This window comes from Castor canadensis, chromosome 10, assembly GCF_047511655.1.
Source record: "Castor canadensis chromosome 10, mCasCan1.hap1v2, whole genome shotgun sequence".
NCBI classification, from domain to species: Eukaryota; Metazoa; Chordata; class Mammalia; order Rodentia; family Castoridae; genus Castor; species Castor canadensis.
The window spans coordinates 66,710,060-66,732,621 of record NC_133395.1 but is presented as its reverse complement, the minus strand read 5'-3'; the positions used below and the strand labels follow the sequence as shown (position 1 = coordinate 66,732,621).

The window sequence follows — 22,562 nt, the reverse complement described above, 5'->3', positions numbered from 1 at the left end:
ATTAAGCTTGAAGGAAGTGGGGAATGAAGAGTCATCCAGGATCATTATTAGGGGAATAACACCTGAGGGAGGCATATGCAAAAAAAAAAAAGAGGTAAAAATATTTCCCCAGTTCTTTCTTAGAACTGAAGTCATTTAGAGAGTTAGAACCATGTAGGCTGTATTAGAATCCAGCATAGCCATGGCTGGTGTGGTTCATCCATGTTCCATGAGGACAAGACCCCATCTCCCTCCATTACTACCACTTTGCTTACATTCAAGAGAGAACCCTAAATTATGAAGTACTAGTGGTACCCGAGTGTCAAAAGAGAAGGCCTCAAGGGCAGTGTCTCAGATCAAAGGAGCTCTGTAGTGTACAGATTTTTGGCTTTCTGTTGTCCATCCACACAGTGTATCATGTCTATGGACACTAAAGCAGGTCCTGCTCCATATAGATGAATTACAGACAAATAGCTCCCTATGGAGATGGTTCCCAAGCTCATGACTTGGTATTTTAAACATAGGGTATTTTATTATTATTATTATTATTATTATTATTATTATTATTCAGATGCAGCAATGCCAACAAATCAGATGATTATCATTAAAAGTGTGGCGTATTACACTCATAGTTCCCAACAAGATGAGGCCTGCCACTCCATGGCTCCATGGACAGCCACAGAGAGAGCACCAGGGTCAGTCAGGAGGCAGAATGTGCAAGGGGAAACTTGGGGAAAAGCCTTTATTGTTATTTCTGTGGGAATGAATGGAGAAGCATGGTGAGCAGGCTTAAGATGGAGCAGTGTGGATAATTTCAGTGGGCTCTGGTGCACAAATGCTGTCCCTACTTGTCGGATAACTGGTGCTGAGGTGATTAATTAATCAGAGAGTTTAGCAAGGAGAAGACAGTTTTCACTGTCCTTGGTCCAAAACTCTCTGATTGATTACTTATTATACAGTAAAGAATAAAGATTCAAACATCCAAAAGACAGTCAAAAGGGATTTTCAACAATTTGAACTTCTATCTAAATTATTAAGTACTAATATCATGTTTCCTGAAATCAAATGTTTTTTCCATAGTCTGTTGATGAGTTGTTCTTTTTTATTTTCAGAGCCCCCACCACCACTCTGTCCCCACCATCACATGTAGGGACAGACAGATGATAAAGCCAAGCTCGCTGAGCCTAACTTGGGCTCTGCTTCTCTCCTGGGAAGTGCCCGCCTCCCTTTTATCTTTTCTTTTTTTTTTTTTAACCTAAGATGGTTAACAGGAATGTCATCCATTAGCATTTTTCCACTGTGATTTGAAGCACTGAGGAAGGTTATTTTGTTTGGTTTTTTTTTTTATTTTTGTTTTGTTTTTTGATCCAACAGAGACATTACAAAATTGCAAGCAGGCAAAAATTGTATTACAGAGAAATTTCTATCCTGGCAGTTTAAAAATGTAAAAACTTCTGGAAACATTTTATACTGTCCTCTCTATATTTCCTTTACTAGAATAGTCTAAACCATGAATGCCAGCCACCTCTTTCAGGTGACAATTTGTCAAGTCTGCAGGCTCAGGGGCAAAGGCTGAGGCCAGGCATCCCTGCAGGGGTAAAGACTGAATTCATGGTCTTCTGAACACAAGGAAAGGAACACCTGGACTCTTATCTTATGTTCCCCCAGGTTCCAGTTTTCCCAGCATCAGTCAAGCAGTCCTGACTTTTTTATTAGAAAGGAAAATCTACCTGGAGATATAATTCCCTTAAGCAACTCAATAAAAGGACAAAAATAAATTAAATGTCAAAAGTTTTTTCTTTTTTTATTGTTGTGTTAGGTGGGGGTACATTGTGGCACTTACAAAAGTTCTTACAATATATCAAATATATCATACTTGAATTCACCCTCTCCATTATTCTTCCCAAAGGGTTTTTAAATCAACTATTTTGAGTTAATTTCAGAAAAATAGTTTTTATTTTATTTTCTTAGGTATATCTGAGATATTGGAGAAAAGGAGTAAATAACATTGTGATGGTGTCAAAATCGATCCAATTTTGACAGAATTTCAGAGGGCTCAGAAAAGAGCAAATAATTTTGACCTACAGAAATGCAGAACATTTTATTAGTTTCCTAAGATTCAGGGTGATATATTTGGAGCAGCCTGAGCCCTGGAGAGGCTGGGTTCAAAAATTGAATTTTCATAAAAAATTCTGCAGATGAAACAGTACATTGTCATGTCAGGGAAATACTATATTTTTTCTGTAACTACAACCTGCACCCCTCACTTAAAAGAGGTCCTCCTGGTATTTGTTTTCCAGGGTCTTATTACCTTCCTCACATTTCATTGGATGTCACATGTTGAAAATCTACCATACTGGTAAACATTGAGTTTAGAAGAACCACTTTCCCTAAATTTTACATATCAGGGACAGAAACAAAGTTTATGAAATACTACAGACAAGCAAGTGCAGTACAGCCATCATTCTAAAGTTAATGTTCTCCATTGGCTATATACTTTAGTATTGCATATGGGAAATGTGCAGTCAAACTTCACATTTAGTCAGAAACTCTGGGACTAGAACCCAGGTACCAGGATTTCCTAAGGTTCTCCAGTTCATTTTAAAGGTAGCAAGGTTAGGAGCTTCCAAGTAAGCAACTGGCGATTTATACCTCTTTACACTTCCTCAGCAGCATGGAGGAAATATTGATGCAAGATCCGAGTCTTAAAATCACTAAAAGAGGGGGCTGTGTTGATTTGCTGGGGCTGCCATAACAAAGAACCACTGACTGACTGACTTAAACAGCAATTTATTTTCTCACAATTCTAGAGGCTAGAAGTCCAAGATCAAGTTATCCTCTGGGTTGATATCTTCTGAATCCTGGCTTGTTGTCATTCTCCACTCAGGGCAGTGCTACCTAAGAGAATGAGTTGTTTTGGAGGAAAATACAAAAGTCCAATTGTGAAAGGTGGGAAATGTATGTCTGGGGTTTAAAAGAAATGAAGATAGAAAGGTAAAAAGGGAGCAGGTAGGAAAAGGACAGAGAAGGAGAGGAGGAGGGGGAGCAGAAGAGGAGGGAGAAAGAGGGAGAGAAAAAGGAAGTGAGAGGGAGGGAGATGGAGAGGGAGAGACTGCTTTAGGTAAATAAACAGCAAGGGCAGAGGGGGGGCGGGGGAATCCTGCTCCTTACTCCTCCCCCATTCCCATTTAGAACTCTGGAAGTTGTCTCAGGAGATCCCTGCTCCAAGATAATGCACAGCCAGATGCTCTCAATGACTATCATATGACACCAACAACCACTAGAAACTGAGACTGACCTAAGAGTCAATGTGCAGTAGGAAAAACTGGTTTTCCCTGCTTTATATTACAGTGTATTGTTTCATTTCATTTTGATGGATCTCACTATATAATCCAAGCTAAGCTTGAACTCACCATCCTCCTGCCTCCATCTCCTTAGTACTAGATTACAGATATCCACCAGCATGCCCAGCTTCCATTACTTTAGATTTGAGAGTAGTGAATCATAACTGTCACATCTTGTTTCTGTGGCCTTGGGTAGTCACTTCACTTCTCTAGGTCTTTGTCAACTAGTCCGTCACAGCTGTGATCCAGAAACTAGAGTTTTTCAAAGATGACCAGTGTAAAGTGGAATTGGGAATGGAAAGAACAGAGCAGGAGACACAGCCTCAGTCTCCTACTTCTTCCAGAGCTGCTCCAGGGTTATCAATTATATACATAGTGCTTGGCTAAATTTCCATTAAAGGATATTTCAAGGCCTTAAAGCTAACTAACAGTTAAAAAACTCACAGACTACATGTCCTCCAAGGTATTTTTCCAGATTTCACCATCAACACTACTTCCAGCCAAAATTTCCTTTTCAGGAATTCCCTTCCCCTCCTTGTACAATCTCTCAGTGTTAGCCCTTGTCTTCTGGTAGCTTAGAACTCCATGGGATGAGCATTCACCACAACTGGCATCCAACCAGGAGGCATTTATGATGGTCTGAATGTCTGTGTCCCTCAAGAATTCAGTCTTGAAGTCCTAACCCTTGAGGTGATGGTTTTAGGAGGTAGGGCCTTTGGCAGGTGATTAGACAGTAAGGACAGAGGCTTCATTATTGAGATCAGTGTCCTTACAAGAGAGACCCAAAGAGACCCCTCACTCCTTTTGCCATATGAGGAAGCAGGTAGAAGTTTCCATCTAAGGACCAGAAAGTGGGCCCTCATCAGACATGGAATCTGCCAGTGCCTTGACCTTGATTCCAGAATGTGAGAAATAAATTTCTGGTGTTTATAAGCAATCTGTTTATAATGTTTTGTTCTAACAGGCCTACCAGACTAAAGCAGCACTGGAATTACCTTGGGCCCAGCAAAAGGGGCAATACTGTGAAAAGTGAAAATTTTAGGCCCTAACTTAGTCTTGGGGTCAGGGTCAGGCAATTCCCATTAAAGAAGGATGCCCTGAGTTCAAGCCCTAGTGCACCATAAAAAAATAATAATAATAATAAAATAAACAAGGAAATCAACTGGTGCAGATTATCTGTACTGGCTTAAAAATTGATGCAATGAATGGGTCCTGCGGCTGCATTACAAAGAGAATAATTGCTTGCTGGCTCCACTCTTGGCTTTGTTTTCCTCCCTCAGGGGAAAATAACCTGAGCCTTAGACTTATTAAAGGGGTAGGTGGGGAGGGTGACAGTATTTTGAATATAATCCTTGGCCTTCACATGCCAGAAGAGCTCTGACCTTACCTGATTCCTCTACAGACTCCTGGTCCCCAAATATACTTTCTTTCCAAAGGTCTCTCTTTAGTCAGCCTTTTATAATAATGTAATAAATGACCTTTAATAATAATAATAATAATAATGTAATAAATGACTAAAGACTGAATAAGGCTTAACATTGCAGGGAATGAAATCACTTGAATCTCCTAGGGAGTTTTCAAGCTGTATATTCCATTACCCCACAGATTCTGATGTAGCTCTCATACCCCAATCCCAATCCATGGGATGCAAACAGGTTATACTTTTGTTTTGTTTTGTTTTGTGTGTGTGTTCTTTTTCTTTTGGGGGAAAGAGGTGTGCATTTGAAAGAGTCAGTGAGCAAATGAATGTTTACCTTCACCACCAACCACTAATTTAGTGTTTTCTTGTGCATTGCCAAAAAAAATGTGCATTTTTAATGCAAATCACCAAACAAGGAATCACTATAGATTTCTGCAACAAGGCTAAGAAGAGATTTTTGCAAGGGCCAGTAAAATGCTCTTGTACAAGTAGGGCGCCTCTCTAGAGCATGAATAATATTGAAATACATCATATCTGTGTAGGAATAAGACACAAAGAAACACACTGAAAACAGCTGAACAATACAGGATGGAGGGGAAGATAAGGAAAAGTAATAGAGGGGGTTAGTCTGACTAAAGTACAATATGTTTACAGGTAAAACACAGGCAAAACTTCGCTGAACAATGAACAGACACTGAAACAATGAAGGACAGGAACGTAAAACAGGTCATGTTAAGGGGAGGGAAGGAATGGGAAGGGGAGGAAAATGGAGAGGGTTAAGGAAGGTGAACATGGTTGAGGTACCTTCTCTACATAGATGGGCATGGAATAGTGAAACCTGTGGAAGGCAGTTCAAGAAGGGAAGAGGGAGAGTAATAGATGAGATGAACTAAACCATATATATATATAAATGTCACAACAAAACCCCCTGTAAAACTATCATATGCTATTAAAAACTTTATTTGAAAAAAAAAAAAAGGAAAGGAAAAAGCGTAGTAGGGCTTAAAAAAAAAAAGGACTCCTCCTCCCAAGTGCCATAGCGGGTAGAGCTATGTGAGTCCAGTGCCATTTCCTCAGAATATAAGGTCACCTGTTAAGTATCTAACTGATATAACTTCATGACCTCACATTCTGGCTTATTTTGGTGACCTATCTTAGATTCCTGCCTATGCACCAAAGTCCCCAGTTCTGTTACAATCCAAGTACTTAGTCTATAAGGAAAACCATGTGAACCTCGGTGGACTAAGAATGAGTACTGGAGTCTTATAAATAGTAGAATCCAGTATGAATCATAAGTTGTAGATTGCCCTAAAATCATACAGTGTTATGGGAAAAAAAGTTACAAACCTGAAGGTAGAGTAAGATCCCGTTTTGCATTGATATGTAGCTAATGCCCATGTATTGAAGGAGGTGTGTGAGGAAAGAAAGGGCAGGGTGGTGCTATGAGGAAATGGAGAATGTGAGGGTGCTGATGTTACTTGGAAGAGTGAGAAGCCTGTGTGGAGTGTGTTTGCACAAACACACCATTGTGCAGGTGTGTGTAGTCCTAGGCACTACAGTGAACTCCTACGATTCTAGAACCTAAGTTCGGTAGTGAAGACAAAAAGTCACCTGGAGGGCTCTATTTCCCCCCTCTCTCCTCAAATAAAATTCAATGATATATAAAGCAAGTCAGAAGTGTCTTTTAAAAATCCTAGCCCAGGGCCTGCATTTGAAAGTGACTGTGGACTGCCTGTGACCTCATCATTGATAGGGCAGAGAGAGGAAGTGCTAATAGCATTTCCCATGTTTGGAGGGTCCTCTCTTGTTCCTTTCAAATTTTGGAGCTTCCACACGTGTCTTAAAAAAAATCCTAACCCAGCAAGGCACTGGTGGCTCACACCTGTAATCCTAGGCAGAGATCAATAGGATCAATATTCAAAGCCAGCCCAGGATATAGTGGCTCAAGTGGTAGAGCACCTGCCTAGCAAGTGTGAGGCCCTGAGTACAAACCTCAGTGCTACCAGATAGATAGATAGATAGATAGATAGATAGATAGATAGATAGATAGATAGATATGTAAATATCCTAATCTGACATTGACTGGCTAAGGGAACTCGGACAAGTGATTTAATCTCTGGATATCACCTTCTCATGTGTAAAATAAATATACTTCTTGGTATCTATAAAGGGATGAGCACAGTGCAACCATGAGCTGTTAATAAGTAGTAACTTAAAAAATTCTAGCCATTTCTCAAAACTAATCCCAAAAGAAAATTGTGCCTTGGTAACAAAATAACCCCCAAAAAAGCAATTTTTAAAATACATTCATATTCTATGGCTTCTTTATTTGCAACAAGTTATTGGGGGGTGGGGGAGAGACTACAAACAATTCTTTACTACTTGTGATTCTTGGGACAAACAGAGTGAAAGCACTAAATTTACAGGATAATGTTCCCCAGTGATTTTAACCATGACACCTTTTACAAACATTCTCACTTGAAAGCAGATAAATTGACTGGGGCTTTCTGTTCTACTGTGCCCTGTCCCACCTCTAATACAGGTGCTAGGCAGCTGGGAATTGGCCAATAACCCCAAGACATGCAGTGCAGTAAAGAGATGGGATCCTGAGCTGAGTACAATTTACCCTGGAGGGGGCAGTGCTGTGTTTGCAGCTGATATTTTGTCTTTAACATCAAAATTAGCTACAATTTTCAGTATGGAGTGTTTTTATTGCAACTATTGGAGATATAGCAAGTAATTACTTTGAAATTGTAAAGCAAATATGTAGAATAAATATGAGGCCTATTTTTCTTTACAAGGTATCTAGAATACTTTTTTAAAACAACTAAAAGTAATTCTGAAATCTTAGTCACTATCACATGGAGATTTCGTTCCTTACTGTGAGAACGTTCCTGCTTAAAGTCAGGGACATGTAATAATATGAATTAATAAGAATATTGCAAAAAAAAAGAATATTGCAAAATTGATTATGCCTTTAAAATAAAAGTAGTAAGCAGCCCTCATTTTTGCTTTTTTTTTTTCTTTTTATAGACTCTACGCTTTTCCTTGTTAATGCTATTCCAACTGTAGAATTACTGTGTCTCAAATTGTGCTGGAATTCTCACGCCTCTAACTGCTGACTTCTCCCCAAGACAAACAGGACCCTCTCAACAATGGTCCGGCTATCGGGAGGACCTCAGGCTTTGTCATTAACCTTCTTGTTGTTGTCATAGCTGATACCACCTATGCCTTCTAGTATGTTCATGGGTAGAGGAAACACAATTGTGGAATTCTTCTCTGTGGCCACAGTGGCTAAGGTTTGTAGGTAACGCAGCTGGAGGGCTATCGGTGACTTAGCCAGTACCATGGAGGCTGACTTCAGAGATTTAGACGCATTCATTTCTCCCTCTGCTGCAACAACCTAAAATAAAAGAAATAAAGGTTTACCAAAAAAGGACGTTCTTTTTCTGGGCCCATGCTGAAGTCTCTCTGCCCTCTCCACATCCAGTCCCTACTTTGCTACGAGTTTCTTCTGCAACTTTCTTTGGCAAGATAAAAGTTTCACATCCTGTCATGATTAGAGAAATTCAAGGAGATAACACAATATCAGGAGAGATATTTTTACAAATTATAAGTCCCTGAATTTTATTTTCAAACACAAATAAAATCACTAGCTTTAACACAAAAGAAACTGTCTAGCAAACATGAAGCCCTGAGTTCAAATCCAAGCACCACCATACACAATAAAAATGTTATTTAACACAAAAGAAGACCTGGCCATCCACTCTAGGAATGCTCTTGAAGTTCTTTGGAGTCTCATTACTTGTGGCCTTAGTTTTTAGAGAAGTCTGAAATTCAAGGGCTCCAAATGGCTTTTTTTGTTGTTTTTACTTATCATGAGATAATTTTATTTCATTCTTTTGCCAATTTTGCGTCATTCTTTCAATGCCAGAATTGTTTCTAGTTCCCTCAGCTCTTGATTACATGGATCAATAAGTACCGGCCTCATCCTCATTGGAACTCTCTTGATTAGTCAGCTGTCCTTGGGAAAAGGGTGTGGTAAAGGGATGGCTCATCCCTCTTCACCACGTCCCTTCTTGGTTGCTGTTGGAACTCAGAAGATAAACCAGATATGAGTAAGGAATGAGAGCAAAGAAAATCTTCATCGGCTCGTAAGTAATATTCCAAAGAGGGCATACAAAGTTTCTGATCTCAGTTGGTTTCTGATGCTTAGGAACTCTATCCACACAGACATGAAGGTGAGCAGATGTAAGGACACATGGAGGACTAGTGGAGTGGCTCAAGTGGAGAGCGCCTGCCTAGCAAGAGTGAGGCCCTGAGTTCAAATTTCAGTATCAAAAAAAAGGACACCTGGGGCCAAGATGGACTTACGTCTTGTAACTCTAGCTTGTGTTGTATTTAATTATTACCATTTAATCCAGTAACATTTACATATTCAAACAATGATGCTCAAAAGACAGGCAACAAATTGACTACATCTGAAACACCAGCTTTATGAAGATGTGGGGATTCCTGGACCCACACCAGACTCTGCATCACTAGGTCTGAAGTATTTTGCCTTGCTAAATCCTCTAGGAGACTCCAATGTGCAGCCAGTGTTAGACTCCACATTGCTATGTGGCTGAACATCCTCTTGACTTGGTACCAAACTGCCTCAGACACATTAGGCTTCTCATTACCTTTAAATTCAGGGGAAATTCTCAGGGAAAAAAGAAAAACTTTTTGAAGATATTCTTTCATAACAATTTAATTGAGAAACCTTGGTCTTCCATTTAATCTCTGTTTTTGTCTGCCTCAGCAGCAGGCAGCTCTCCCTCCACGTGTAACACAGAATGGCCCTCACCCTGGCTCTGGCTTCCCGTGTGGCCTCAGCCTCAGCTGCCATGGATCTCTGCAACTGCATAGGAATACGGACATCTTTGATTTCCACTCGGGCAACTCGTATCCCCCACAGCTCCGTGGCATCATCAAGTAAGGTCTGTTTCCAAATCAAAAGAAAGGACATTGGTCAGAAAACAGGTGATGTGATACAAGTTTCTGGTATGTTTTGGGAAATTAATCCTTCCCAAACTTATTGATCACTTTTTGGAGTTGAAGAGAACTCCATGAAATTTTCATGAATAAATTCTGATAATCTTTACATGGTTTGCCAGAAGGGTCCACCCCACAACCATCTCTAAGTATATATATGACATCCATCTAGATTTGAGCAAATGCTCCACATTTGTTTGTCATGCTTTCTTTAGCCTCTGCACTATGGTCAGTTTTTAATATATATATGTATATATACATACATATATATTATACATAAATATATATATATATATATACATAATATTTTTAGCAATACATACTTCAGAGCATAGTTCAGGGTATTTTTTAGACAACTTAAAGTCAAAGATATCTTTGTCCTTTGTAAAAGCTTAAAACCATGGAAGACATCTTGCAGGCTATCATGGATAGCAATGGACAAGAATGCCTGGCAAAGCAGTGAGGTTAAAAGGCCAGCTCTCCCAAAGGGCAAGGACAGAGACCTCCGCCACCAAATAGTGATCCCTGTCCTGTCTGTGATTTCTGCAGGACCCCAGGAATTAGAGAGACCTCACATAAAACCAGGGAGCTGGATTTAGAAGGGAAACATCTGAGCTATCAAATTCCCAGAGCTCTCACAAATGACACAGGGTCTGTCATGCAGAATTTACTTTGCTCCATGAAACCTTGGTTACTTTTACTACATTACGGACTATTCAAGAGGCCAAGAGTGATCCAAGTTGAATTTCCTTCTATTTTACAGAAAAGGGGCTTAGAATCAAAGTATAATTGATTTAAGAAAATACAGAAATGTGATTATAAGCTAGGATGGACAAGAGATGAGGTCATACCTGCTACATCCTAAATGATTACTGTTATTATTAATATTACTGATATTGGTGGTTTGCTGTAAAAATTTCCAACGATGGCATATTTTCCAAACATGCCATATGTTTGCTGTCTCAAATGAATCTTCTTCTAACTTTTGTACCCCACTAATATTTAGGAATGCAAAGGCTGTCTGAGAAATAGCCGCATTTCTGGAGTTATCTACACTGAAAATAAATGTGATCTCTAACCTCTTCAGAAAAGGTTAAATCTACAATGTTAATTCTTAATTTTGAATTTTAAAAAAAAGGACAAGGGTCACAATTTCCAGAGCTTCTTTCTCCCAAACAGATATTTATGCTGTAATGAATTAATGAATGATAGACAAATGAAATCACAAATGGAAGCTCACCTCTCTAGAGCAGCCATGTGTGTGTGTGTGTGTGTGTGTGTGTGAATAAACATGAGGAGGAGTGCTTTGAACTACTGGTATTGACAACCTGTGGTTGTTAAGATGAGTGAATTCATGATGCAGAACATTGGTTCTTGGTATCTTTACCTGGATGCTATGGGCAATCTCTTCTCGCCCAGCTAAGATCTGAGACAAGGTCTGTGTCCCTAAGACATTTCTCAGAGTGGTCTGAGCCAGCAGAAATGTGGCTTGGTGGACATCATTAACATTAGCTACTGCTGAAACAGCACTATAGATTCTGTAGTAGACAACTCCATCCACCTGAGTAGTCACAGAGTCCCGGGTAAGGATCTGTAGAGCAAGAACAAGGTGAGGTCACAAGTTCTGTCACAGCAATTGACAAAGTGGCAGCCAGCCTGAGAGCGTTCCTCCACAGAAGGAAAGCATTCATGACCACTCATGCTAGCAGTCACCAGTCCTGCCTTGAGTGTGATGTCATCCTACCTGATAACACAATTTCTGCACAGATTTTGTCCCTGCTTACCCCTGCAATTTCATCTTAGAGAGATCTTACATCTCATAGGCAGAAGCCCTTGACTTGCCAGGGTAAGAATAACCATTCTGGAATTCTGCCATCTTCTACTTCTAAACAAACATAGAACATTTGTCTCCTGATACCTGTGATCTACTTGGTTTTCAGGTTTTTTCTGACTTGACGAAGCAGTGCTTGTTAGAAAACATAGATGGCACCAGAGACCGTGTTCTATATTCAAGTAAAGTAAAATAGATTTAGTCTTATAGAGAGGTTCAGCATCATTTGTTCTAAAGCATTTGAGAGCAAACAAGAGACTTCTGAGTGAACCATGGAGCAGAACTTAGAACTGTCCATTATAGAGCCAAAAAAGCCCTGCTATAGGTCACCTAGCCTTCCAAGGCCGCCTATGACCAGGCTGAGTCCTGAGTTTGCTCCTCCATGCTTCTCAACAGTGTGTGCAGACATGGGTGTTGGTTCTTTACTCAGTTTCTGTCTCCTTTGCTCTCCCTCATTCTAGGTTCTACTCCCATTTTTTTTTCTTTCTGAAGCACTTTGGTTATGAGAGGGTGGCATGCTTATTAGTAACTCTGCTCCTTTTCCCTAGTGCTGTCGTTGTTTTTGGTTATCTATTCACAGTACTTCAAGAATAAAAGGGAATTATTTGAAGTCCAAATGCAAGTGGGCCCTATATAGCCTCTGCTCTGTCCCCACACCTGTTCTGCAGTCACACTCAAATACACAAAAAATGTTAAAATCAAAAGCAAAGGTGAGTCATGTAAATATTTCTAAAATAACCTCTGAGAAGGTGATGGATAAAGTTATTATAACTACCCAGTGCCCTCTACCAGGTTCACTTCAGCTACTTTCCTGTCATTCTCCACCCCAGTATCTCTGCACACTGCCTCTCTTCTCTCTGGCTTTCTCCCACCTGGTCATTCTAAGTCATCTAGACTTTCAGATCTTGTCCTTGGCTTCAGTCTCATTTGGCAAAACAAAGCCATTAGTTTTAGAGCCACCTAAAGCAACTCATGTAGGTCCCTAGGGAGATTCAGTTCATTCTCCTCCTCACAGATTCAAAACATACCATAAGATTTCATGTCTAATAACACATCTTTAATCTTTTACCTCTTGGGGTGGAATATTGCAGGTGACTGTTCGGAGATCAACTTTGACAAACACATCTATGCAGGGCAGGACCAGGATCAAGCCTATGAAAAGAAAATTGATCTAAAACTTTACTTACTTGAGGGGGTGGGGGGGAGAGGGAGGGGGTGGAGTGGGTGGTAAGGGAGGGGGTGGGGGCAGGGGGGAGAAATGACCCAAGCCTTTTATGCACATATGAATAATAATAATAAAAAAAACAACTTTACTTACTGAAAGTAATTACAACAGTCTTCTAGCTATATACATCGTGGGGCTGTAGATTCGCTGCTCAGATAATGTTTAGCATGAACACAGGGATGATTTCCCCCTGTTAGTCTAAAAAGTGACTAAAGAAAAGTAATTGCTTAGCAATTAAAGTCTTCTGGTAAGAAGCTAATGATCCATGACTTTTAATTTTTAATTTTTATTTTGAAATAATTTACTTCCAACTAAGCATTTAAATTGGCATCAATTAAAAAGGATTTTTTGAAAATTGGTTTCTTTATAAGGTATCTATATAAAAGATTCAAGTGATACAGACTTTAGGACTTGAATATCAGTGATTGCCGATTCTGTCAGCATCTTCAATAGTACTGAAGAAATATTGAATAAAATATTCCCAGGGTCTCAGACTCCTTGATACCAATGCATTACAGAACTAATAGTTTCTGCTGGTGCTGGCTGAAGCAGAAGGAACTAGAGTTCAAGGCCAGCCAGGGCTACATAGTGAGACCCTATCTAAAAAAGAAAAAAAAAAAAAGGAACAGTTTTTCCATAGCTGTGTTCTGGTTCAAGTACAACAGTGTTTCCCAATTGTGAAGACTTACTTTTCTCTGAGTTGTGAAGTATTAGGATTGGTCAGGGGAGGATGGACACAGAAAACTTATTTGAGGACCCTATGAAACTTTAGCATTAACCTGGAGGAAGTTCTTTACTGCAAGAGTTGCAAGGATTAGAACCACCAGGCATGTCAGCAAAATAGGGCCACTAATCCATTTCCATTTATCAGGGAAGTGTTTGGCTACTATTTTTGTTTTCAAAGCAGAAACAAGTTTTTGGTTTGAGCTCTCTATGAAGCACAAATAGCATAAATAGAGAACACTGTTGAGATGCTGCCTTTCTTTGGGTCTCTAAACCTTGCTGAGATATGGTAAGAATTACTGCCTAATTTACTTCCATTTTTTGTGCCACAGCACCATTATTGACATCATGGCACTGAAAATTAGCAAGAGTTAAATCTCAGTCCTGCCATGCCTTGTAACTAGAGAGCATTACCTAACTTTCCTGAGCATCAGTGATCTAATCTCTATAAGATGATAATAAGACAAAGTCTGATTCAATATGGCAATAAAATAAAGCACCAAACATAGTGCCAGCTGTGTAGTAAGTGCTCAAGGATTGGCAGCTCTTATTGTAATACTTTTATTATTAAAGAACTGCAATTTGCAAAAGTAGAGAGGCTTTCCATTAACCATCTGGGTTGTTTCCCTCTGGTCCTTATGACATTCTGAGGTAACTTATTAGCCCCAGAGACATGTATGACGAGGGTTGTTATCCTGGGACATTTAGTAGTGAGATCTTCTGGGAAAATTCATTTGAAAGAAATACATGTTATGATTATTCTGCCTCTGTCAGACTCAATTTTATTTTAAGTGATAATCTTAGCCCCAGCAGATGGAACATGACAGCAAAAGGGGCTGACTTTGTGCTGATTCTAACACCTCTGACTTGACAAACTTATAATAAATCCAAAGTAAGTAATTCCTGCCCTCTTTTCTTAGGTTCTTTATGAAATTAGACACATAAGATTATACTGTTTGAAATGGCCAAGCCTCATTTCACCTTTGGAAATTTTTGCTATTTTTTCATATAAAAGAGCACCTATCATGGTTCATGACCAAGTGCAAAGTATATAGAGTATTACTGGCACTAAAACAATTCTGTCCCCAGAGATCTTTCAGTGAAACTGGAGAGATAACAGTTTTACACAAATAAACTATAAGAGAGGGCATAAAGCAAGTGTTACCAGAAAAATATAGCTAATAATCATTGCTTTTCATGGGTCTACTAAGATGCTTTTTGATGGCCCTTCCTTTCAAGAATATTGAAACTATAACTATATGTGTTATGGTTTGGATAAGGGGTATCCTCCAAAAGACTCATGTGTTTTGGTTCCTAATGCAGCAGTGTTTAGAGGTGGGACTTTTGGGAAGTTATTGGATCATGAGGTCTCTGATATAGTCAATGGATTAATTCCTTGATAGATTCAAAATATTTTGGCATTATTTGGAGGCAGGATCTAGTTGGAGAAAATAGGTCACTAGGTATAACCAAGGGGGGTATACCCAAAGAATATACATCTCATCTCTGGTCCCTTCCTGTCTCTGCTTCCTGGCTACCATGAGGAAAACAGCTCTGCTCTATCATACTTTCTCCATCATGATGTTCTGCCTTGACTCAGGCAATGGAGTTAGCCAACCAAGGAATGAAACCTCTGAAACCATAAACCAAAATAAATTTTCTACCTTTTGGGCTGATGGAATGGCTCAAGTATTAGAGTGCCTGCCTATACCAATCAGGCTCTGAGTTCAAGCCTCAGTGCTTCTATCAAGTATTTGTTAAAGCACTGAGAAACTGACATAATGTGAAATTGCCATTTTTTGAATCAAAATAAATATGAGCAATTTCATTTGGCTCAACAAAAGACACATTATAAGAGGTTGTCAGTACTAAATCAATATGTCATTTCTAGGCAGTTTTAATATGTGACACTCTCTTGTCCTCCCCCAACTGTTTTGTAACATGAACAGTTTGGAACATTTTTCCTTCAAAGGTTGTAGAGGAAAAAAATGGAAATAAATACTACATTAGGTAATAGAAAGCCAGAAGGGCATCTTTACCTCCAACTGTAAGGCTCATTTAGATAAATCAGTAAACCTGTTAGCCTGATTCTTTATTTTCAAAACCAAGAGAATTTACAAAAGGAGTTGTACAATGGTTTCAAGCTCTATCTAGTAGTCTACTTGCTCTAAAAGAAAACTACCTTTTGCTTATTGATTAGCCCTTTTCAAAGAGTGAGAATCAAAAACCAGCTCTTTGAATATTCTTCACTAACATCTTAGTGGTCTACATTGGCCATTTGCTCTCTCCCTTCATTCTCTTGACATGCTCTCAGGGACCAGGCAATAAGTGACATCCAGTCAATGTACCCTTCACCCTTTGTTCACATTCACTGGACCTCTCAGTGGAAAAGTTAGGAAACAGGTCTAGATTTCTGAAATCTCAAAATGGTGGTCAGTCCCAGTAATTTTCATAATAGGGCAACATCTTTCTACTGTACAGAAAGGCGAGGGCTCCAGCTTCCTGTGGTTTTTCTTTGACTCTCAATGGGTGCCACCAGGAAAACCATTGGTGGTTGTGATAATAGTTAAGAGGTGCCTACGATCTCTAGCAAGAGCAGCCACAGTACCATACCTGGTCCCTTGGCTTTACCAGCTTGGATACGTCCCAGTCGGAATACAACAGCACGTTCATACTCCTTAATGATCTAAGAGATTAAGGGAGAGCATTTAGTCTTAATGGCTTGTCAGCTCATATGGAGAGCCCCATTTATTTCCCAGGGGAATTACCTTCAAGCACATCCATATGGAGATGGGGAAGGTAATAATCATCAATAGTAAAGAAAGTGAAAACAGAATCCAGCCACACACACCAAGCTGGTTTTTGTTGATCCCTAGAAAGTGAGAAAGAAGCAAACCTGTAACTGATATGATTTTTAGAAAAGCCAAAAAGCTGTGTAGGTGAGAACAGTGCCCAGATGACTAGCCACCCCTGATGTAATTGATGGGGAGACTTAAATCCATCCACACCCATGAGTGCAATGAAGCACACACATACATACACACAGACACACACATACACAGATGCAGATATATACACCCAGACACATACATACAGACATAGAGAGACACACACAGACACACATATACAGACACACCTTTTGTTCAGGTTTTTAGGTATTCAGATTGATCTGTCACTTCTAAGAAAAGCCTGTTGCTAATCAACTAATAAATATCATTACATTTCTGTAGGGCTGGTATGGCTTATCATTCTCAAAACATAAAATAGTTTCTTAGAATGTGGCCTGTAGACTATCCACACCAGAACCATTAGATTCTTGGGCCCCATTAATCTTCCAGATAAAATTCAAAATAACCTCTAAGATAGGTGGGAAAGGCACTACTATCCCTGGTGGGAGTTGGGGGATATTGTGGCACCCAGAAAAACATTTAAAAGATCTCTTGGTATGACTTCCTATGAGAGCTGTCTCCTAAATCCCACCCAATCTCTGAGTCTCCACTTCTTCACTAACAGGATGGGAATAGAAGTTATCAACCTTGGAAGATTTGATGAGAACTAAATGAGATTACTTTTATTTATCTCCTGACCCATACATTGACAGCTATATGAGTAAATATATATTGCAACTATTATTCCTATTTTACAGATGGATAAGAATTCCAGGGATTTGTAAAAATCTTGATATTTGGCATTTCTGACTAGTCACATTGGATTGACTCATTACATTAGATTTTTTTTTGTTAATCATGCATTATAATAGCGAGATATTTTGGCTTAATGAATATTCCTTTGCAGTAAGATGAAACTGAGTTCAAATCCTACCATCTAACACTTTGTAGTTTTAGTCGTATCAATCACATAATTTAGGTCTCAGGACTCTTGATTAAAACATGCATGTCTGGCTGACCCTCCTGTATAGCATGCTTTGTATTTGCCATTTTGTTACTATTTTTGCGGGGGGGGGGGGCGGGGATACTGGGGTTTGAACTCAGGATCTATACCTTAAGCCACTCTACCACCCCTTTTTTGTGATGGGTTTTTTCCAGATAGGGTCTCATGAACTATTTGCCCAGGCTGGCTTCAAACTGCAATCCTCCTGATCTCTGCCTCTTGAGTAGCTAGGAGGTGCCCTTTTGTTACCTTTTTAAAGCTTATTCATTCATTTCCCTTTCTTAGACATCCACCCTCATTCTCATTCCTACATCTCTCCCAATTGAGTCACATTCTCCACTTGAAAATAATTATATACACCAGCTCTCTCCACCCAGAGAATCCCATAAACATCATATGCTACCTGTATTTCAGTTAATGCCTTAACCACTCACCCTGTTGCCCAGGTTAGAGGTTCCATCATCATTGCCTCTTCCCTATCCAACTACTAAAGTCACTTAGTCTAAATGCACTCCCTTAAATCCATTCCATTTAGCCATTTTGCTGCTATTGATTCACTGGGACCTGAGTCTTTTTTTGGTTTTTGGTGTGACTGGGGTGTGAACTCAGAGCTTCTCACTTGCAAAGCAGGTGCTGTACCACATGAGCCACACTTTCAGTCTACTTTGCTCTGGTTATTTTGGAGATGGGGTCTCCCAAACTATTTGACTGGGGTGGATCCCAATCTCAGCCTTTTAAGTAGCTAGGATTATAGGCACGAGCCACCAGCACCTGGCACAAAAGTTCTTTATAGGGTCTAAATACACATAAAGATATATTATAACTAATAGGGGCTTGCCTGTCTACTTCAAAGTTTAAATTCCTAAAATACCACCTTCTAAAGCCCTGAATCACAGTAAGGTGGATCAGATTATCATTATACAAGATAAAAAGACACATTATCCATTCTCATAAAATTTCTTGTTATATTTCATTTACCGGCACTTTTTTAGTATTAACACAACCTATACTTACATCTTTTTATTGAAAAAACTCTAGGTTCCTTCTGACTATCCCATTTTCAGTCCCAGTTTTAACTAGAGAAGTTCTATAATTACCAGTTTGATGCATGTCTTTAAGAACCAATGCCTATGTATTTACATACATATATTTAATTTGGAAATTGTCGGCTTTGGTTGTAGATTTTATTGTGGATCAACAGCAGCACAGTGTACCAAGATTTCTACCTTTTTTAACTTCATCACCTTGGATCTATTTCCATGTCATTACATAGGCCCCTGTTTTAGTTGTTCGCCTCCTCTTCCATCCTAAACCTGAGTCTCAGTTTTCTTAGCCATTCTCCCACTGGTTGACATTGAGGTTACTTGCAATCTTTGCTTTTACAAATCAGGCTGCAATAACTTCTCATACATGTGTGGCTGGTCAACATGTTCTTTCAAGGAATCTTGGTCAAAGTTTTAAGGCAGCAGGGGTGTGCTTTCTTTGTTTCTTCCCTGCTGACACTCCAGGATTTGATGTTCAGATGTCTAGGAGTTCTCTTAGGTGATGTTACAGGACAGCATACACAGGCAACTGGTGCTCCAACTGGGATGCCATTTATACCTAATGCCCTGAGTCAAGCCCTATACATTTCAAAGTAGCCTCAAGCCTTAACACAAAGCGATATAAAGAAGTATTTGTGGCAGAGACAACCACCCTGACCTACAGGTGCTCTTCCAGAGTCCCTGATCCCTTGTACCATTACATGTATGCAGGACACTCAGCAAGCTTAGAGAGAAAAGAAATGAAACTGTGATTGATCTTCCAGGAGTTATACCTGAGCACTGCCATCACCAGAGACACTGCTGCTGGGAGGATTGATGGAGCCCGCAGGTGTCTTCAGCTGCTGGGTAAAGTAGGGCTCTGAACTACTTTGTCAGCTTCCCTGCAGGCTCCCAGCTCAGCTCCCTGAGCTCTAGCAGTCACAAAGCAAGCACTGCTTTTGTACTTGCAAGGAAACAAGTCCTTCAGGCAGCCTTGCCTCCCTCAGCCCCCTCCCATAATTAAAGCCAAATACTATGCTGATATCTGGATTTGAGGATTCTGATTCTGACCAAATAGGAAATTCAGGGCCATGTCACAAAAGACCTGCAGAGGACTGGAGGTGTAGCTCAAGTAGTAGACTGCCTGCTTTGCAAGTGTGAAGCACTGAGGTCAAACCTCAGTCCCACCAAAAAAAAAAAAGGAAAAACAACAAAATACACATAACCCACAAAAGACCTGCAGAACCTCCATACTTCACATCAACCTACATTAGACTTCTACCAGAGCCTTCCCTCGAGGTTGAAGGAAAGAAAAATCTAAACCCTGACAGCATTGAATCATCTGTTTTATCTACATCCACAAGCAGACATTTTCTTTCTGTTTTTTTTTTAGCAGTTAATTACTTCTTTATTATTGAATTAGACTGTAAAGTCTACATCTACGATTTAATCAGGAAGAAATACTTTGCGTTTACATCAAGGACATATTTACTCTAGTGAATTAAAACAGACAGACAAAAGACCAAGTATGTGTTTTTAAAAAAATGACTACATGTTTTATCTGGTCTACCTTTGCTATTTTGAACCATTTTCTTCCTGTTAGAGAACTGACCTTACATGTTAAGTCTGATTTATCTCCCTACATTTTTAAACATTAAATGGAGCTTCTCACAATTTTTAATTATAAACAAAAGACAGCAAACAATATTAGTGGAAAAGTTGAGTAAAACATGGCCCATCTGTGGCTCATTTCAAAGAGACACTTTCACTCAGAGAGGCAAACCCTTCAGATCAGGGGAGATTTCCACGTGTCCTGAAGGACTAGACCTACAAGTGTTTCTGGCCTCAACTGCAAAAGTTACGTGAAAATGTCTACAAAATATCTAAAAGCTAAATATCACAATAGTACTAATTCAAATCAAAATTGTGCACTGATCTAAATATACATCTTTAGCTTCCTCTTTTTTAAAAGTATCTATTTGTTTTGGATTATACCAAAATTACTTACATTTTCAGTGTGATTTATGGTAGAAGACTGTAAAGTTGAAACTCAAATGTTTAAGTTTAAAATCTTATTCACAAAAGGGTATTTTCTGTGGACCATTGTACATAACCACGAAGCCCTCGTCGTGTGCTCACTTCCTGGGAGAGACAAATTGCCCCTGATTTCTCATTCATTCATTTAACAAATACTGTACCAGTTACATGACAAGTACTGACCTAGAGCTGAGGAGTCAAAGGTCAGTAAGATGTAGGACTTGACATCAGGATCTCCAGTTGTAGCTGTAGGCATGGCTCAAGCATGCTTTGCCCTGAGTTCAAACCCCAGTCCCACCAATAAATAAGCAGATAGATGACAGATAGCTAAATGGATACATAAATAAATAAAAAGAACTCTAGTCCAGGAGGGGACAGGTGCCATAGGCAGTAATCTACTGTACTTCCAGAAAGTCTACAACTGGGAAGGAAGTAAAGACTCCCTCTTTTATGTGGCTGTGAAAAAGAACAGAAGAAGTCACCACCTTCTTTCCAGTCTGCAAAGGGAGAGATAGAGACGTAGCAAAAGGAACCTGAGGCCCAGCACCACTGACACTGGGGAGAAGGACCAGACGCTTTCAGTGGAAGGACTACAGAGGCACCCAGGCCAACCCTTCATTTTTACCCAGAACTCCCTAGCCGCCATTGTCATTGTCACCTTAGTATTTATTCAGGTAAGGTAGCATTCACAAGTTCCACAAACTGACAGCAATTCATGTCTGCCTTTCCTCACTTAGGCTGTAAGGCAAAAGCAAACTTGCCCTGTAGACGCGTGCCGCTATAGACGTGTGCCCTCAGGGCATTGTCCCTAGTGCCCAGATACAGCCCTTTGCACCAGGGGAGACTTAAATACCCATTAAGCTGATGGCAAAAATACTCAAGGCAAGATGTAGTATTGCCTGAGGCCAGGAAGTAGGAGAACATATTCCAAATCAGTAGACCTATTTAGATGCATGGAAATTGTTTAGATGCTGGAAATTAAGTCTAGGAAATAAAATGGGCTTAGTGATTTGTTTATTTCCCAACCTTGGCTTAGTGAATGGCATTTACATGTTGAATTAACTACACAAAATAAATAGTCATTTATTTCATAGCAAAAAGTTTAAAAAGCTGTATAGGTATTGTGACAGTATTTAAAGACATCAAAGTAGAATGTACATTATACATCAGGACAATCAAAGTTTATATCACAATGAGATACTAACACACAGTTCCCAGAAAAGCAAACATTAGAGACTGACAATACTATGTTTTAGCAAGGTTATTGAGCAAATAACTCTCAGATATGCTGTTGGGAATGCAAATTGCTACAATTACCTGAAATATTCTTTGGAGGTACATACTAAACCTAAACACACACACACATTACGACTTAGTATTCAACTGCTAAGTAATACCTCAGAGAAATGGGGACCTGTGACAATTAAAAACTTGTTTGATAATGGTCATTGCAATTTTACTCATAAAAACCAAGACATGAAGAGTCAGTCAAATCCATCAACAGTAGGAGGGATAAGTAAGTTGTATATTTATACAAAGGAAAAAGATAAAATTCCTGCTATATGCAAAATGTAGGCCACGTACCAGTGGCTCATGCCTGTAATCCTAGCTACTCAGAGGCAGAGATCAGGAGGATCAAGGTTCAAAGCCAGCCTAGGCAAAAGATAGTGAGACCCCATTTTAGAAATAAGCTGGATATAGTAGTGCACATCTATGGTTCCAGCTACCCAAAAGGTGGAGGAAGGAGGATCATAGTCTGAGGCTGGCTCAGGTAAAGTTAACATGAAACCCAATCTGAAAAAACAAACTAAAAACCAAAAAGACTGGGGACATGGCTCAAGTAGGTAGAGCAGTTACCTAATAAGCACAAGGACCTGATTTCACCACCCAACACAGCAGACAAAACAAAAACCAAATATATAGTTGGGCATCAGTGGCTCATACCTATAATTCTTGCTATCAGGAGGCAGAGATCAGGAGGACTGTGATTCAAGGCCAGCCCAGGCAAATAGTCCAGGAGATTCGATCTTGAAAATGACCAACATAAAACAGGACT

General features: G+C 39.6%; 1 protein-coding gene and 1 non-coding gene across 2 annotated transcripts; one reads left to right on the top strand and one right to left on the bottom strand.

The window, feature by feature from the left end:
* Positions 1 to 6,446: 6,446 nt before the first annotated feature.
* LOC141413170 (small nucleolar RNA SNORA71) lies at positions 6,447 to 6,579 on the top strand. The gene has a single exon (XR_012437981.1). It is a non-coding gene; the product is annotated as a small nucleolar RNA SNORA71 (small nucleolar RNA).
* Positions 6,580 to 7,763: 1,184 nt separating this feature from the next.
* Positions 7,764 to 21,152, bottom strand: Stoml3 (stomatin like 3). The gene is made up of 8 exons (XM_074042852.1): positions 21,132 to 21,152; positions 19,264 to 19,329; positions 16,325 to 16,516; positions 16,170 to 16,242; positions 12,678 to 12,760; positions 11,165 to 11,368; positions 9,590 to 9,724; positions 7,764 to 8,146 (listed from the first exon to the last, which is right to left on the bottom strand). The coding sequence occupies exons 1-8, from the start codon at positions 21,150 to 21,152 to the stop codon at positions 7,922 to 7,924; spliced, it is 999 nt and encodes a 332-aa protein (XP_073898953.1). The 3' UTR covers positions 7,764 to 7,921.
* Between the last annotated feature and the right edge of the window lie 1,410 nt (positions 21,153 to 22,562).